General features: G+C 39.9%; 1 protein-coding gene across 1 annotated transcript in view; it reads right to left on the reverse strand.

Moving 5' to 3' along the window:
- chsy1 (chondroitin sulfate synthase 1) overlaps positions 1 to 19,182 on the reverse strand; it is a 29,335-nt gene that overhangs the window by 4,474 nt on the left and 5,679 nt on the right. Inside the window, exon 2 of the mRNA XM_087843045.1 lies at positions 16,350 to 16,845. Within this exon, the coding sequence (XP_087699171.1) occupies positions 16,350 to 16,845 (496 nt within the window). The remainder of the gene's footprint in view (positions 1 to 16,349; positions 16,846 to 19,182) is intronic.

The raw sequence follows: 19,182 nt of genomic DNA on the forward strand, positions 1-19,182 counted from the left end.
ATTACATACACAGCGGCTGTTCTAAGGTCTCATCTCTTACACTGAATCCATTATATTAGACACAACCCTGGGATGAGGCAGCAAAGATTTGTGCTTTTTCACTGAATCCTCAGACACTGCAAGTCTGTGTTTGACTCTAGGTATGTAAATAAGGACTTTAGTCTCAGGGGCCATATTTCCCTCGAATCCAAACGAATTCTCATTGGTCAGTCAATCATTTTTTTTATTTTCATAAGGAGAAAAGTGCTACATGCTATATTTGGCTGGGCGCAAAAAGAGACTGCTTATTAAAAACAGGGTGTCTGAGTTGAATGGAGCAACTTTCAAATGAACAAAGGAAGAAAGGTTGCTGCGCTACTAGCACTGTTATAAAAGCTAAAAAATCTAATATCATCAAATATGCACAAGACAAAAATGGGCAGATAACAATTATAGGCTTTCATGGCCTGTTAGGGTTAGTATAGTAAGGTTAGCAGTAGGGTCAGTTCGTCAGTATTTCTTGTTTGATATTTAGAAATCAAGACAATCTAGCCAGATCCTTGTTTAGCTGAAAATTCACTGTAAAACACACAACTACACAGCACAAGTTTGAGAATGATATGGTATCATAATGATGTTATGCAGTATATTAGGATTATACCACTGGATAATGGTGTAACCAATCAAAGAAGGGCAAAGGAATTGGTGATGGTTAAATTATCAGCTTAAAGGTCACATGACTGGATTTCACCCCCAGTAACCCAAACATTATTTTTTATGGATTTAATTTAATTATTACTAGTTATTTTTAGAACAGGATATTTAATCTCACCTCTAGCAGTGTGCTAGATATCACAAATCTAAAACATGTCTGAAGATTCACCTGAAATGTTTAGCGGACAGTTCATGTCTGCAATTAGCTCAACAGGGTTCATGCATTAAAGCTTGACTTGCAGACAAAGGAAAAAAGAGGCCTGAGGCTCACAGCAGGCGGTGAGGCCAGAGGGCCAGTGTGCTTGCTGGGTTTAATCTGCAGGACAATAAGCAGTGCCTGCCTCAGAGTGCACGTTGCGAATCTAATTGGAGACAGCATTATGCTGCTGTAATTGGCTCTCTTGTATGCAGGCTTGATCTGTCTAAACAAATTTTTCAACTCAGGAAAAATCCTCCCGCACCAAAGACGGCAACACAATAGCTCTGGGATTGACATGTGTGATGGAAGGTGGTGTTCCAGTGACTGCGTTTAGACACGAGATGATTAGCCACCGAACCTGCAAACACTAGTACCAACACAGAGCAGAACAGCAGCCTGAGCGCTATCCCAACAGAGGTCGATTATCTTCTTAATCATTTCACCTCTTCATTACACGAGTCTGGAAATTGTAGCTAATGTGAAAAAGAGAGCCTCAAATCAGAAGTACTCTGGAGTAACTCTTAAACGTTTAACTTAAAGCAGTAACTTGTAATCTGGAGAGGAAATGGCATGTCACAAATTTAGAGGATCATCATTTAGCCTGGAGAAATAGTTTGTTGCTTTATAAGAAAGCCCTCCACAAAGCCAGAACAGCTTACTACTCATCACTGATTGAAGAAAATAAGAACAACCCCAGGTTTCTCTTCAGCACTGTAGCCAGGCTGACAAACAGTCAGAGCTCTGTTGAGCCAACCATCCCTTTAACGTTAACTAGTGATGACTTCATGAACTTCTTCACAAATAAAGTTTAAACCAGTACCATTTATATTAATTTAGAGTCTTTTCCTCCAATTGATCTTTCTGAGTTAACTTCAATAATTACTTCCTCCAAACCATCAACGTGTCTTTTAGACCCCATTCCTACAAAACTGCTCAAAGAAGTCCTGCCATTAATTAATTCTTCGATCTTATATATGATCAACCTATCTCTAATAATCAGCTATGTACCACAGGCCTTCAAGCTGGCTGTAGTTAAACCTTTACTCAAAAAGCATCTCTAGACCCAGCAGTCTTAGCTAATTATAGGCCAATCTCCCACCTTCCTTTATATCAAAAATCCTTGAAAGAGTAGTTGTCAAACAGCTAACAGATCATCTGCAGAGGAATGGTTTATTTGAAGAGTTTCAGTCAGGTTTCAGAGCTCATCACAGCACAGAAACAGCTTTAGTGAAGGTTACAAATTATCTTCTTATGGCCTCTGACAGTGGACTCATCTCTGTGCTTGTCCTGCTAGACCTCAGTGCAGCGTTCGATACTGTCGACCATAATATCCTATTAGAGCGATTAGAACATGCTGTAGGTATTACAGGTACTGCACTGCAGTGGTTTGTATCATATCTATCTAATAGACTCCAGTTTGTGCATGTAAATGGAGAGTCCTCTTCACACACTGAGGTTAATTATGGAGTTCCACAGGGTTCAGTGCTAGGACCAGTTCTGTTTACATTATACATGCTTCCCTTAGGCAGCATCATCAGAAGGCACAGTATACATTTACACTGCTATGCTGATGACAACTTCATATATCCATAAAGATATGAAGACCTGGATGACCTCTAATTTTCTGCTTCTAAATTCAGATCAAACTGAGGTTATGGTAGCTGGCCCTAAAATCTTAGAAATATGGTATCTAACCAGATTCTTAGTCTGGACAGCATTACCTTGGCCAGACAGACACTATCTCTACTTTTAAGATCAGGCTTAGAACTTTCCTTTTTGCTATAGCATATAGTTAGGGCTGGACCAGGTGATCCCAAATCCTCCCTTAGTTATGCTGCAATAGATGTAGGCTGCTGGGGGATTCCCATGATGCATTGAGTTTTTCCTTTCCAGTCACCTTTCTCACTCACTATGTATTAACAGACCTCTCTGCATTGAATCATATCTGTTATTAACCTCTGTCTCTCTTCCACAGCATGTCTTTATCCTGTCTTCCTTCTCTCACCCCAACCAATCACAGCAGATGGCCCCGCCCCTCCCTGAGCCTGGTTCTGTTGGAGGTTTCTTCCTGTTAAAAGGGCGTTTTTCCTTCCCACTGTCGCCAAAGCGCTTGCTCATAGGGGCTCGTATGATTGTTGGGTTTTTCCTTGTATCTATTATAGTAGGGTCTACCTTACAATATAAAGCACCTTGAGGTAACTGTTGTTGTGATTTGGTGCTGTGTAAACTGAATTGAACTGAATTTAAACTGCTGGTTTGAGCATTAATTAATGGCAGGACTTCTTTGAGCAGTCTCATAGGAATGGGGTCTAAAAGACACGTTGATGGTTTTGAAATAAGTGATTACTCAAGTTAACTCAGAAAGATCAATTGGAGAAATGAGTCAATTGTATTAAAAGTGGCTGTATGTAATGATACCTTCTGTGAGATGGTTGTGAATACTTTTTTCTCTATTGGTTAAATTTTAATTTGAAAAGACAAACACGTTATTACTAGTTAAAATTAAAGCAATGCTTGGTTGAACAGAGCTCTGACTTCTTGTCAAACTGTCTACAGTGCTGAAGAGAAATATATGTAGTAAGATGAAATGAAGATCTTTTGAACATTACAATATAAAGCGCCTTGAGGCGACTGTTGTTGTGATTTGGCGCTATATAAATTGAGGCTTCATTTTCAGATAAGCCACAGTATCCACAGTCTTAGGCTGTACAGATGTAATACTATTACGATAACTGAGTGGGAGAGGAGTCCACTGTGGTGGGACATTGAGAAAGATAACAGCGGATGAATTAAAGTTAGCTAAAGCACTTTCAGAAAGACATCTACTGTAATGAAATGGATTATTAAGAAATGATCAGACAAGAGAGGGTTTTCAGGGAATACTGTATACATACTCCATATGTAAGAACATGATCCAAAATGTGATCAATGGAGCTACAAATTGCTAATAGGAAAAGCCCTCAGTCTAAATGGAAAAACAACATACTGACAAGTGTTTATCTTTTCCAAAGTATTCTGCCAACGCATAGCAGCAGTATGATTCAGCATGCTGTTTTTCCTTTGAGAGAGATGCCCATCGGGCTACAACACAGGTACAGACACATTTATGTTGGTTCACTGCAGCACAACCATATGAATCTCTCTTACTATCATTTGATCTTTAATGCTTAGATTTGTCCAGTTCAGCAACTATACTCAGTCTACCAATCAAGTCTTTGATTTAATCTCAGTTACAGATTAAGGTCGTCTTTGATGCTTTGACTAATTTGTTTACAGCATTGCCAGCTGGATATCACTGCACAAGCCACAATAAAAAAGAAAAACATTATTTAATTGATTAACTGACACTTTAAAAAGGCAGCTGAATTATTACCAGTTTCCTCTACTCAAGTTATAGTCTGCTTGCATCACTTGAGCCTTCAATGCTCTGGTACAATTCTACATGAGCTGAAGACACAAAGGAAAACCGACAGCAACTCTTTGGGTCTGGACTGATGTAAAATTCGGACTGGGAATTTTACGTTACACTCCAGTATTTCGATTCCCAGTTTTATTTATATTGTGCCAAATCACAACAACAGTTGCCTCAAGAGACAGTATTTACAGTTAGAAAAGGTTTGTACACATCCTGACATGCTGGCATAGAGCTACCGTATCAGGACATTTTGACCATCATTAGGTAATGTGACTGCCTAAATTTGTATCATAAAAACTTGTAGATATAATGTAACCTTATTACTATATTATCACAAAAACCATCTCACATTCAGATCCAGTAGATAACAATAGAATGTGTATCACTGCTAACCAGCTAATGACTCGTCTTCTATTGCGACACTGGCAGGTTGACTAGGTTACTCTTGCAGCAGCCCTTGATATCTTTCAGCTATTCAAGCAGACAGTCTCTTGTCAAGTAGCCCAATGAAGACCAAATTCACTTGGTCTGAACTGAAACTGGGGACAGTCGTCTTTGTTTTGCCCTGGAGATCAGCTTTGAACCAGAGGGTCACTCTAACCAAACCCCACAGCAGGTGGAGAATTAAATCATGTGTCTCTGTGCTAAGCTCATCAAGGCTACAGAGCAGAAGAAGGACTACCGTTATTAGCTGCAGTTTAAGACAGTGGAGCTAATCTATGAGACGAGGAACTCACTAAAGAGGCAGATGATTATTGCTGTTCTTTATTGTCACAAGTACCTAATTTTTTTATTAAATTTACCAAAGATTGGGAGTCCGCACACATGCTCATGGACCCACATTTCTGTAACATCAACACAAAAGGCTAAATAAGAAGCTCCTGGAAAAGCAAAGGATGACCCAATGGGCCCCACTACTGAAAGAACGATAATGCCTGTGGGAAACACGATCTGGAAACTACTAAAAAAATATATAGTGGCTTTCTCTTTTAGGAGACGTATTAAGTTAAGCGGTTAGTTTTTTATTGTTTTATTTTAATATTAAAATGATGACCTGCAAGGGTCTTCTATTAGTGATTGGTTGAAAGGGTCAGATGACAAAACATGGGAGTTTCTGACTCCAGCTTGTTGGTCCGGTGAACCACCGGTCACCTGACTCAAACTGACTCTCCTCCACACTGTCCCCATTCATAAAGTGCTTTAAAAACCCAAACTTTACGGCTAGCAGCTGGACTTTCCCATGACCATGCCATTAGCCAAACAATAAAGAAAGACTTACTACTTAAGAGACTGAGTGAACGCGGACAGCATATCCTTGGTTCCTTAACATAAAACTCATTGTTGCTGCCATGGGCAGCACAAAACTTTAGACGAACTTTCCCCTGAGTTATTAGTTTTGTTACCAGTTAGCTCACATAAACTAATTTAAGTCTAATTTAAGCCACAACCAACCAGCCCGATCATGCCATGTTCTGTACTTGCACAAGATGGCGTTTAAAACTAATCCAACTACACAGAAAGGGCACAATGGTGTAACTTAGCCTTTATCCATGAAGTGTTTCATGTCCACTTTAACATCAGTTTTAATAATATTATTATTATATTAAAACAAATCCCGCATGATTTATGTGTGGTGCATTGCAACACTATGATCGCCTTGATTAGTACCATTAACACTGCCACGGACTACACTACTGCAGCATAGTAAGAGGCCTAAAGTGAAATTTGAACAGACCCCTTCGTTTGTGTGTCATCTGAGGATTGGACAGAAAACAGAAAAGGCCCTTTGTTCCCTCTGTCCACTATCCAGATGTCTTCCTCAGTTCAGCCTGCCCAGGCAAGATGGGAGATATGAGCTATTATGTGAAAAATAGAAAAGAGACTGAACCCTTTAAAGCCTGAAACAAATACGTGTCAGAAAATTTTTGAAAATGCAGTGTTTATTTAACTGTAGTGACAAATTAAAAATAAAAGTCAAGATTCATTTACATGATTTAGGTTTAATTTGTATCATAATTCCTACATCTGCCCCCTGAAAGCTGAAGGCTCCGCCTCCCATTCTAATTTTAAATATCATAGGAACCACAGCCTGCACTCAAATGGTACTATCTCAAATTATAAGACAATCCAAACATTTCTGACAAACTAACACATGCTTGCTGTACTTTATGTGAGCTGATCTTGCTCACAGTTGTGCACAGTCACCTTGAAAAGCTGATTCATACTATAATGTGCTTCATTTGCTTTAGTCTTGACTAAACAGTAACATCTTTGTACAGTTGTGATCAGACAAAATAATGGCATTCATTAAGAATGTTGTTTTTCTTTATTACACATAAACACTAGAGCTCTCTCTGAGGAGCCCTGTGTCTGCATGCTGCACTCTCTGTATTGTAATAATAAACAGAACAATCTTGGAGGTATAGAGTACATTCGGCACTTTACATGTAGATAAACTAAGAGAGGACTACACAACAACACGCGTCCAAGCAAAAGCAGAACTACAAAATTGCTCATCTTCTGCCAAAATATTGGTGTACTTTCAAAGATACACTTGTAGGGTCTTTGCCTTACAATATAAAGCTCCTTGAGGAAGCTGCTGTTGTGACTTGGTGCTACATAATGTGTGCATCTTTCCCATCACTTCCTTTCACTTTGGTTGCAGCTAACTATGGAGCTCGTGTTATATTGTATATCACTACTAAGCTCTGATAGGACAGAAATGTAGAACAGAAAAATAATCCAACACATTCCCCACTACTCACTCAGATTCCTCACAGCTTCAGTCTAACCCTGATAGGATGATCAAAATCATTGCAACATACTTCCTGTATTTGTTCATCAGTTACAATACCACTGCTAATGTCGTCTTTTACTGTGGTAGGGCAAGATTATGTCCAACTGTCCACAGCTACGTATGGGCGTGGTCATCAGCTCTGCTATTTGCTACGAAATGCTACACATTTGTCAGCTTCATATTCATGATGCAGGAATCCCTCTTTCCACCATTTCCCCAAGGCACCTCATTGAATTGAGATTTGGGCACTATTTGAGTACAGTGAACTTTAATAATTCAATGATCCAACTCGAGGTGATCAGGTTGTGCTATCCTGCTGAAAGTATCCATCAAGAGACTGGTACACTATAGGCCTAAAGGCACGGACAGGCCAAGCAATAATCCTCAGGCAGGCTGCGGCATTTTAACAGTGTGCAGTTCAAACTAGACCAAACTGCCAAGAAACTGTCTCCCACACAGTTACACCACTACCAGCTTCACCAAGCACAATCCAGATCCTGAGATGCAGCGGGATAAAGCACATTGCCACTGGACTCTGAGCCAGCAGAGACATGTTCTCTGCCAGATGACCATTGGTTTCTCCTCTGCCATTAAAAGCAAGCGCCTTTTTCTTGGCATGAATGCATACTGCTGCTCACAATATCAGACTTGCCTGAAAAAAATCATGGCCCAGAGTTTGCATCAACTGCTGTGAAATTTTAGCTTCATAGATCACACTTTTTGGTTCCATTGTCCCACTTCAGGCAGTGCCTGAATATGAATATCTCATATTTATGCTAGATTGAGCAAAAATGTGTATAATATATAAGTACAGTTAGCGTGTTGTATCAGACTACCAACCATGCCATAACGGCACATCAGTCAGTCTTTATTCCAGACTCAGTCAACAGAATGGATGTTTTTCATTATCTTCACTTGTTTTGCTCTACTTACTTTTACATATGAAAATATTTCTAATGGTACTTGTTGAGCTGTTCGCCTTTGTTCTTGAACATTGATACCAGTACACGTCTTTTCCATTTCTCAGAGATTACTTTCCAAAATTGAGTTATTAAATAATCTGGTCAAGAAGTCAACTTCTCTCTCTTCTAAACATCTCCGTACCTCCACAGGTATGTCATCTTCTAGAGTTCATCCTCCTCATAGCTGCCCCCACCTAGTCTCTTTGTCTTCTTTTTTGCCAGCGAAGTAGCTATAACACTGTAGTACTCGCCAAAATGACCTGCAGTGACAGACTCAGAGGTTTTTCCAGTCTGATGAATTATGATATGAGTAAGGCCTTCCTGTCACTTCAGCCCACAGCAGTTAGTCTAATAAGAAGGCAGCAGATGACAGCTGCTTCACAGAAGGGAACATGGGCGGATCCACAGCTATGTTACATCGAGACAAAAGGCTAAATGAGAACCGCCCAGAAAAGCAAAGGACGAACCAATATTGGTCTTTTTTTATTGTTGAATGTAATTATAGATGTGTGGTGGGCAGCAGCATATTTGTGGAGTTGTGAAGGTCCAAGCAGCTAGCATTTAGCGAGCACCGCCCAAGGAAGCCAGATAAACAGGAACTGGGTTATGGCTGTAGGAAAAGCTAAAGAAGACAAATCCTTCTAATATGCACACATCAGGCCCATAAATATACTCCTCGCCCTAAACAATGCCACCATTACAGAAACAAATCTGAATTTTAAAATCCACATTTTCACTCTGTCGTGTTTAGGGGTCTCGTCAGTGTGTCAAAATATGATCGTTAAATACGCGGGCTCTGCCGTGGGGCAGGTCTTTCCTGCTTCGCCCTCTCAGAAGCTGTGAAATCATGAGGACGGATTAAAAAGGGATCAAATCTAAGTCTCCATCTAGTGTAGTGGGAAACCCTTCCTTACAGACATTTGTATAACTTGTAGGGGTGGGGGAAAAAATGGATACTGTGTAGCATGGTGATATTTTGTTTGCTAATAATGTATGGATACAGGGACAGCAGAAATCGATATTTTGTTACAAAAAGGTTTTTGTACTCTGACTTCAGAGCATGTTGATCCTTTTTCTGAGCAAGAATCCTGACATTCCTTCACTGTCCAAATGTGTTTAACTTGTTTTTGGCAGCAATAAACATGACAGTTTACTTATTTTAATTTAAGACATGTTTTATTTTAATTAAGTTTAAAACTTTTTTTATTTAATGTAAAATTATATTTTGTTTTAATTTACTTTCAAATTCTTCAGTTGCTGAAGGGGCTGCATAGTTTTCATAAACTGCATAGTTCAGAATAGCTATAATTGTACCAGATGGTTGATTCAGTTAAGTTGGACTAGACTGTAATACAAACCGTTCAGTTTGTCAACAATAAACTGAAATGAGAGAAAGACTGAGTGTGAGACTTTGATATTAGAGAAAATGAATATTGATAAAGTTTACCTTTATGTACAGAATCTGAATATCGCAAAATATTTAAAAAAAATTGCAATAATATCGTATCGTGGGATGTATGGTGATTCTCACCTGTAATAACTTGGATACTAGTTAATTATAGTGTTACAGATCTGACTATCATTAATGGTGACTGACTTTAATTAATAAGAGTAGAAAATGGTAAAACATGACTTCCAACAACTAAAGATATTTTGTTAAAGACAGTTTTAAGTTCTAATGATCATGTTTTCTGGCACTTTTGTTTACTAAAATCGTTCTGAGCATTTCTTCAGCATGAAGATAACAAGACAACATAAATATCAATGGGAAAGCACTTAAACATATTTGGTATTGTTTAAATACAGCAAGAACTGATTTAACCTACCCAGATTAGAAAACACAAGTGGATTATTTAAACTGAATAGGTAAGGCGATTTACCCAACTTCCTTGGAGAATCTTTGAACTGTGTTAACAGGTAGAGCTGCACTAATGGTTGCAATTGTTTTATTAAGCTGTTTTTGTTGTTTTGTTGACTTCTAGTCCTACACTGGTGGTAACACTGCATTATTTCTTCCTATTTTTTTAAAATGAGCCATTCTACTATTAGAGCTTACTTATCATATAAATGCATATCATACAAAGCTGTTAGGACAATTAAACCCAGCGTGCTGTTTTGCACTAGCATCATAACTGCAGTAATCAATTGAGTTCATCAAATTACTTTAAGTACTTTTTTTGGGGGGGGGGCTTCTTATTTAGTTTTGGTCTGATATGATGCTTTCCTTGTGGAAATCAGCTTTGTCTCCATGTTTGTTTACTTTTACTGCCCGTGTCAGTCTGCAGCCCTTCTGTTATCACCATTGTGAAATGAGTCTAAACAATCTGACATTTACTGGACATATCACACATATCTGAAATAAAAAATAGCCACCTGTCTAACACTTCTGTCACCATGAGCACTGTCATAGCTTTATGCTGTGACCACCAGTGCCTAAAAGACCTCTCCTTGCAAATAACAGAATAAAAGCAGGACACCTTGGATTTTAAAAGAACTTAACGATAAAGTTTGAGGATCTACTGTAAGAACCAGTAGTTCTGGTGAGACAACCATTTCCACTGAAGGAAGCAGCACGAGGAGAGAGCAAGAATATAGAAAACAGTGCACTTCAAGTCTGCACAGGTGGAAGAGAAAGGAGAGCAAACCTTAGGCAGTCATGGATGAATTTATTTTGAAAGGGAAGGCAAAAATGGTGTGTTGTGGTAAAAAAAGATAAATTGTGTATACAGTATACACAAGGTATACAGTCCCTCTGCTTGAACTGCTGTTTACACAACAGCACTATTAAGTAAAAGCAAATATTGATATGCCAATAAACATGCACATCCGTATTCAAAGTGTTGAACGAGCTGTGGTGTCACTCATATGAAGCAGCAGTTCCTGCATAATCTACATATAGTCTGCTGGGAATCAACTGTTCAGACAGGGAGACTGACACGGCGACAGAATCTACTCAGCACAAAGTCAGCTCCATGCTTCACAAGGCCAAATGAGTTTCAGTGGCCTCTGTTTTTCTGTCTGCTAGCTAAGCCTCAGAACTCATCGTTGCTTCTAATCTTAAAGCTCAAGGATTGTCAAATAGTGATGCAATCAATTTTAGTTATGAAAACATATCGTCCTCCTGCCCTTGATGCAGGCCTTTTATGGAGCAAACAGTGTGATAAATAGAAAGTGCTGACATCCACAGAGCTGTCTGTAAGCTAGAATTAGTTTATTCCAAACTGGAGCAGATCCTGTTTATGTGCTCTTACAATGGCCCATAAAGTAGCCAATTTGGTTCTATTCACACAAATCTAGAAGAACTTGCCAGCTGACCAAATCATATATTCAATCAAGTGAACCAGTATATGCTTCTAAGCCATCTGAGCATCCACTGCTGTTAGCCGTTAGCTCTCAGAAGTGAGAAAAACAATACTGCTGAGTGAGAAAAACAATACTGCACCGAGTTGAACGTGTTAATACAGGACTTGGAAAATCCCCATGTGACCAAGAATTAGAGTAATCCCACCTGTGGAACTGGAACTAGTGAATCTGTAAGTTAGACAAAGACTGTTACCCTGTATGTGGTGTTAACTAGAAGAAAAGACAATATCAAGAAAACCTATAACGACCATGCAACCTGAAGAGCCAGCTTGCATCCACCCATTCAATGGCCAGCAAAGTTGTTATATTATGTTACAGACCCTGTGCTAACCGCCCTGCTCAGAACATGCATGTAGAAATATAATGGTGTGGTTGTTGGCAGGTGGAGAGCAGCACATTACAGAGTGCGCTGGTTTGACAGCCCTGCTGACCACTCAGTAAAAATTAGGATTAGGAGGAGGATTCAAAGCAGTGCAGCCTTGTGATTCCCATTAGCATGGTTGGAAGTTTGTTTTTGAGCTGGCATGCATGCAGGAGAAGAAACAGTCTTTGTACTGCTGAGCAGATCAATGTCATCCATCAAAAACACAACTACAGACTACATCAGATGCCTTTATTGAGGGCTCTTTATCTGTTGACTGCAGTTTAATGAAGTTCATTGGTAAAGAAAAGCTATTTATGGCATCACTGCTCTGTCAGTGGCCAGAACTTTGTGAGAATCGTTCATTTGTCAGTTTGTGGTTCTGTGACAAAAACATTTATAGGCCTGATTAATCATGTTATAGGTATTGATTGTTAAAGGTGCTGTCACAGACTGTGGTTCTTTCCACAATGAGACTGAATTATGATAGAAAACGAGATTTTATACTATATTTGCTAACAGACATTTGAAATCTCTGTTTCAGTAACAGCAGCCAAACACAGACACTGCCTACACTTTGTTGCATCACTAGAAATCACAGGAAATTCTGGTTCTAACAGTAACAGCAAACAGTAAACAGATAAACTCAGTGTGACAGACGTCTGGATCTTACTACATCCCCTAACACAGCCACACGAGGCTAAACGCGAGAAAGCATGGCTGATTGGAATCAGTCTCACCAGACGCACTAGGACAGTGAGTAGATCCAGACTTGGTTAAATGTCTCTAAATGCCTCTGGACAGCCAGTAAGGCCTTTACTGCAGTGACAGAACCACAGGAACAATTCTGTGGTTCTACTTTTGCATTTGAGACATCTTTTTTTTCCCTCTCTTAACAATAGAAATTGGCTTCCATGCAACTAAAACCTCCAGCACCAGCTAGATGAAACCCTTGATGCTTCAGTGTGGCAGATATATTTTACTCTGTACATCGTTAAGACATAACATTCTTCGTTGTTTTGTGAGCTTTAGAAGCATTATAGTTTCATGAGTAGTTAGACATTTGGAGCCTCGGTTGGGTATAATGTCCGTTAAGGTAACGGCAGGAGGAAACGGTTTCAAATACACTTTATTATTATTTCGGTTTATTAATGAGCGCTTTCCTGGGTGACCCCTCGTCTGGGACTCTCCTCAGCTCTTTCTGGGACAGTGGCACGGCTGCCCCTCTGTTGGTCTTCCTTGGTCTCTTGTGTTCTGGGGGCCTCTGGATGTCTGGAGTTTTGATCTCCTCCATACCTGCTTCATGCCCTGGAGGACGGGGCAGTGGCCCCCCCACACCCTCTAGCAGATCATTACATGAGGGAACCTTTTAAGAAAACAAGCGCGTCCATGCTCACAGGTGTACACACGGGTGCTCACACACACAAACTACACCCTTTTTGGCTCCTACCTCAAAGCACACTGTGCTGTCGATCTTACGTGCTGCACAATAATGTTTAATATTTAGTATTTACTGTCATATTCACATATATCATTGTGATGTTGTTTATTGTATTACTCTCGTTTTCTTCTGCTTGTTTTCTTTTTTCTTTCTCAACAGGTGATCCAGGTGATCGATACATGTATTTTTTTTCTTTTCTTTTTTTTTTTTGCTTATTCTGTTTTTTGCCCTTCTCCCCCGTCCCTCTTCTCAACTGTTTTTCTTTCCCTCTTTCTTTCTCCCTTTTCTTTCCCCCAGTCAAGTCTGTCCCGTATTCAGCAAGTGAAAATAAAATAAAGAATAAAAGGTGAATCAAATGGACCATTACGGCAAAGCTGGGATGGTCAATTTGGTAAAGAAAATCCGTTGGGCATCTTTCTTCGCCTTTAGACAATAATTCTGATGGCAAAAGAGCCAAACGGGACAGGCAAAAAAAAAAAAAAAAAAAAAAAAAATGAGCGCTTTCCTTCACTGTGTGACATTGAGCGGTACGGAACGTAAAATGCTTCATATTCATTTTTGATTGCATTAAACTACTGCATGAGCCTGAGCAGAAACACCGCTGCTGAACGTGTAGACCAGCTGTCCAATCTAACAGAACAGCTTGTGGAAAAGGGGAAAGATTTCATTGCATATTCCTTTGCTGTGGATGAGAGCACTGACACAACTGACATTACCCAGTTGTCAATTTTCATTCGTGGAGTGGACTCCAGCCTGACCGTAACAGAAGAGTTTTTGGTGTTACGTCCGATGCATGGCACGACTACAGGACAAGATCTGTATGAAGAGGTATCCAGATGTGTAAATGAGATGGGACTGCCTTGGGAAAAACCTGTGGGATTGACAACAGACGGAGCACCCGCGATGTGTGGACACAGGAGTGGATTGGTGGCAAGGATACGCGAGAGGATGCAGGACGAAACTGTCAGAGGAGCTGACAGCTTATCACTGCATCATACACCAGGAGTCGTTATGTGGCAAAGCCTTGAAAATGGATGTGATGACCATCATAACGCGTGCAGTTAACTTCATCAGAGACAAAGGTTTAAATCACCGCCAGTTCAAGGCATTTCTGGGAGAGTTAGATACAGAGTACGGTGACTTGCCCTATCACACAGATGTGCGATGGCTAAGCCAGGGAACGGTGCTGCAAAGATGTTTCGAGCTTCGTGAGGAGATCTGTCTGTTCATGGAAAGCAAAAGGAAAGACACAACAGAGCTTCGAGATGAAACATTTATGTGTGAAATGGCGTTTCTGTGCAACATCACAACCTGCAGCTGCAGGGACGGGGGCGTGTCATCTCTGATATGTACCGTACGGTGACGGCGTTTAAAACCAAGCTGAGTCTGTGGGAGACGCAGATGCAGAAAGAAAACTTGAGCCACTTCCCCAGCTGCCAGACCACGAAAGAGAAGCTCTCTACCGCTCAACATACTGGCTGCCGATTTGCTGACTTTGAAGCTCAAAGAAGCAGGTTTGAACTACTTGCCAATCCTTTTGGAGTTGATGTGGAAAGCGCACCACCAAACCTCCAAATGGAGCTGATTGAGCTCCAGTGCAATGACACACTGAGGGAAAAATATGAGAGAGGGTGCTGCTGAGTTTGCACGTTTCATCCCCGACACCAAGGGCGTAGATTTGGCATGGACAGAAGGGACACGTCCCCACCAATAATTTGATCTCTTCGAGTAAAGAAAAACAAAACCGACAGAAAGAAAAGAAAAACGATCTGTCAGCGTCTCATTCACCCATCGGTGCAGAAAGAGTTAAATTACGTTCTCTACTGGAGTCCTACGTCATGTGACAAATATGGCCAATGTGATTGGCTGAGCCTTTCAGGGAGCTCTGTTTAGTTTCAGCAGCGGCAAACCTGCACTGCGAGGAGGAGAGGAGGACGGCAGCGCAAAGGAAGAAGCTGGATATAAGAAATAGTGTTTCAAAGAAACCTGTAAGTCACTTAAAGTCAAGTTCACTCAGAAAATGTATCCGTCACAATAACGTTACAGGCTATGCTAGGCTTTGGCCCACTATTGGTTATTTCAGTCTCAGAGCAGCATTTCTAATTTTGATTGAAACTGTCAGAGAAAACGGAGCCTCGAGCAGCCAGGACATTAGTTTACAGAGGCTGTTAACATTATATGTCTAACATTAAAATGTTGGTGACACAATAATTTCATCCTAATGGCACTGACATATTCATAGGGTTCATTTTTGAGACAAAATATCATGAGGTAGTCATGATTTTGCAAATATTCCACCTTGTAGTGCAGTTTGCACAAATTGTTTTAAAAATGCACTCAGCCTACAAACATTACTGATGTGTGACTCATCAGTAATGTTTGTATAGTGCCTAAAATGTTGCATAATTTTGCTGAGAGATCTTTTACTTTGTGGTAATCTTAGATGAGTAGTTTTATGGACAAAACCCACCAGGTCATTCAGTGTTCCCTTAGTGCTGATGTATCAGAGATGTTGGTGTAATATAACTGAAGTAATGTTGTTAAGTCCTTACAGTCATATTCTTTTATTGTCATGACTCTATATGAAGCTATTTTTATTTTTGAATGATACCTGATTTATATGGAATATGGCTGAAGTAAACTAAAGCCTAAAACACATATAAAACTTTGAATTGTGATTTTAAATGGTTTAAAAGCATGTAGAATAGCATATATAGGCAAGTATATTTCTCCTTTTATAATAGCATAATGTTGCCTGGGAGTCAGCTTGTATGGAGCTGGCTACAATTTTGACTTGTTTTACACTAAAATATGTTTTATGTCAACTGGCATCATTAAAAGTATACACTGTTAGCACTTTTGTAATGCATCCCAATACAGCTAGTAAAGATACTGAAGCCTTTTTGTTGTTGTGATTACTAAGTGAATTTATGGAAGTTTATTCCTCAGAGACAACAGCATGTTACACTAAATCGGTCTTAAATTCTTCCAGATAAATCCTGTACCACTTCCTCTGCCCACATACACTCACATCCACCCATAACTCCCGTGCACCTCACACTTCCTGTGTACAACAACTAAATTACTACACAGATAAATAAATAAACAAACACCTTACCTCATACGACCAGACACACTGAACACCTGCAAATCTCCTGACACACCGGCCCACCTCCACATCTTCATGGGTAGTGTACATCTCCTGTAAACACTCTCTGATATGGGGTACCATCCTCTTAAGAACTTCACGGCTCATGATGACGCCTGGCCCACCCATACAGAAGTTCTCCCCAGGCTCCAGAGCCAGTTTCCCAAGCTCATCCCGGGCCCCCATTCCCGTTTGACCCAGAAAGATGGCCTCACTGCTATTGAGGCTGCGCAGGAAGCTCTCGAGCTTCTCACTCTTGATGTAGACATCATCATCAGCCCTCATAAACCATTCATACTTATCCAGGTAATAGTCATGCATGTACTTAAGCATCATGAAGGACTTCTTTTGGGGAGGGTATGAGTCATCTACATTCTTCAGAGCCACTATCGGGATCGGTATGGAGGTGTCAGATCCTTCACTGGAGAAGAACTCCACACGACCTGGAATTGTCTGTGCCCATGTCCTGTGATGAACACAAACAGACAAAAGGAGAGGACTGGTGTTATGATGACCCAACCAAAAACAAGTGTGTATTCTGCAGAGTACACACTCGGTACATTCATCTGGGTATGGCTGAAACAGATGACAGTCATAAATGTTCAATACTGACATCATCAGCATTTAGAAACCAGCGGCTATTTCAGAGGTAGAAAGCTCATATTTTAGTGTGAACCCATTGTGATATTCCTAATTTGCATCATAACCTTTCAATAATATTCCTGCTAAGCATCAAATATTGTGACAATAACAGTTTTAGTCATTTTGCCTCTGTATAGCACCACATCGGAGTTTAAATCAAAGAAGTTATGGTTGAAGTGCACACTTTCAGCTTGAATTCAAGAGGTTCAAAATGTAGCTGTTTATTAATTACAGGCATGTTTTGGAGCAGGTCCTGCTTCTTCGGGGGTTTTCCTGTCTTCAGATTGTCTTCGGTAACAATTAAAAACAAAACAAAACCAAACAACCATCTGCGTGCGTGAGAGAGGAAGAGGACGTGAATGTGTTTGTCATATAACGGACTTGCAAAGTGAAGGTGAGAGACTGCAATAATCCCACCCCATGAGAGCCAGAGGCAGACAAGGAAATCCACCGCACCCAAGAGAACTGAAGATCCGAGGATAACAACCATGCGTCCACCAACCAATTGTTTTTTTTAAAGGTGGCAGACATTTCTCCAAACTGTTGTGATCTAGAAATACATTTCTACATTGAGTAGTACACAAACTGGTTTTCTGAGCAGTGCATAGGCCAATGAGGACTGCGTTTCCATATCTAATTCACTTATGTCACCTAAGATGCACAGCTTGGCTGAGGTTGGGATACAGCAGCTAAATCATGTGGATCAGTCTTCACATCCTCTGCCAGAACCTCTGGACAGGTATACAAGATCCCATACCATACATATAGTTCTCATAGGATTTGCCTGTGCAGTAGGTTATAGCATAGGCATATTTTGAGTCTGCAAGACCCATTTTGAACATCCTTTGTCCGATAGATTTTGCTGAATCTGAGAGAGTATAAAGCCCTGCAGATTGGAAGAGCCAGAGAGTAAACCACTGACCTTCAGACTGGTAGACAATCTGTTCTACCTCCCAAAGTGACCACATACTAGAGAATATTATACAAGTGTACTATGTATGAAAATCTAAAATCTTAATTGAAATCTGAATCTGAAAACAAAAGCATTGACTGTTACAAAAGAAAACAAACAAAGTAGAAAAACAGATTGTCTGTTCAGGACCACATGACTACAGCCGACATTAATACAAAATAAAATAAAATAAAACAAAACAACACTCTGCAATTTATTTTGTATAGATTCAAATTGTGTTGGATTATTGGGAAACAACTTTCTAATGTGAACAAAGGACAAAATAAACAAAACTGACAAATTCAGCGATTCTGTTATTTACCTACCACAAAAAAAAAAAAAAAAAAAAATCAATACATTTACATACACGAGAGATCCAAAAGTGTCTCAATAAAGCAAACTGTGAGGTTCATCTTCAGAATCAGAATTCTTTATTAATCCCTGAGAAAATACACAGTTACAGTTGCCCCAAGAGTGTAACAGTAACAGACTAAACTATTTAAATAATAGAATGTTACAGATTTGACAAACGTTCAATTCAAACTGCACTAATATATACAAATCGCATGTTACAGCGAATGTTACAGCGGTGGAATATATATGATTAATATTCGACCTGTAAACTTCGTCATGTGCAGAAAGGCTGTAACTATTGCAGTGTTTACAGTGTGTTAGATGGAGGAGTTGTGCAGGGAGATGCCACGGGCAGGAATGACTTCCTGTGTGGTTCAGTGGTGCTTTTTGGTAATCTCAGTCTCTCACTGGACGGGCTCCTGTGACTGACCACAAATCCGATATGGTAACAATGTTTGACTTTGCTGTTCAACTGTTTCTTTAACCTCTTCACAGCAGGGCACCGGCCGTCTGAAAGAAATGTTCATGGCTACAGAGTTGGCAACTTGAATTCAATTACTTTAAAAACATGCTTAAAATCCAACATTTTCAACTGTGCTTACTGGTATAATGTCTTTTAGAATAAAATGGGCGGCTGCATTGGTGATATCACTGTGTCACTTTATTTTGTGTCACAAGGCATGGACTGGGAAAAAGTATATCTGTGCAAATAAAATTCTGTATCGTCTGTGGATTGCATTGTGCACGTGTATTGTCAACTGCGCACAGTGCAAGGGCGGCACTACTTAAGATGTTAACATTTTATGGTGTTACCTGCCTTTTTGGGAACACTTTTGACAGTTTGCAGAACTCTGC

This window comes from Neolamprologus brichardi, chromosome 1, assembly GCF_056152115.1.
Source record: "Neolamprologus brichardi isolate AB-2024 chromosome 1, ASM5615211v1, whole genome shotgun sequence".
Lineage (NCBI taxonomy): Eukaryota > Metazoa > Chordata > Actinopteri > Cichliformes > Cichlidae > Neolamprologus > Neolamprologus brichardi.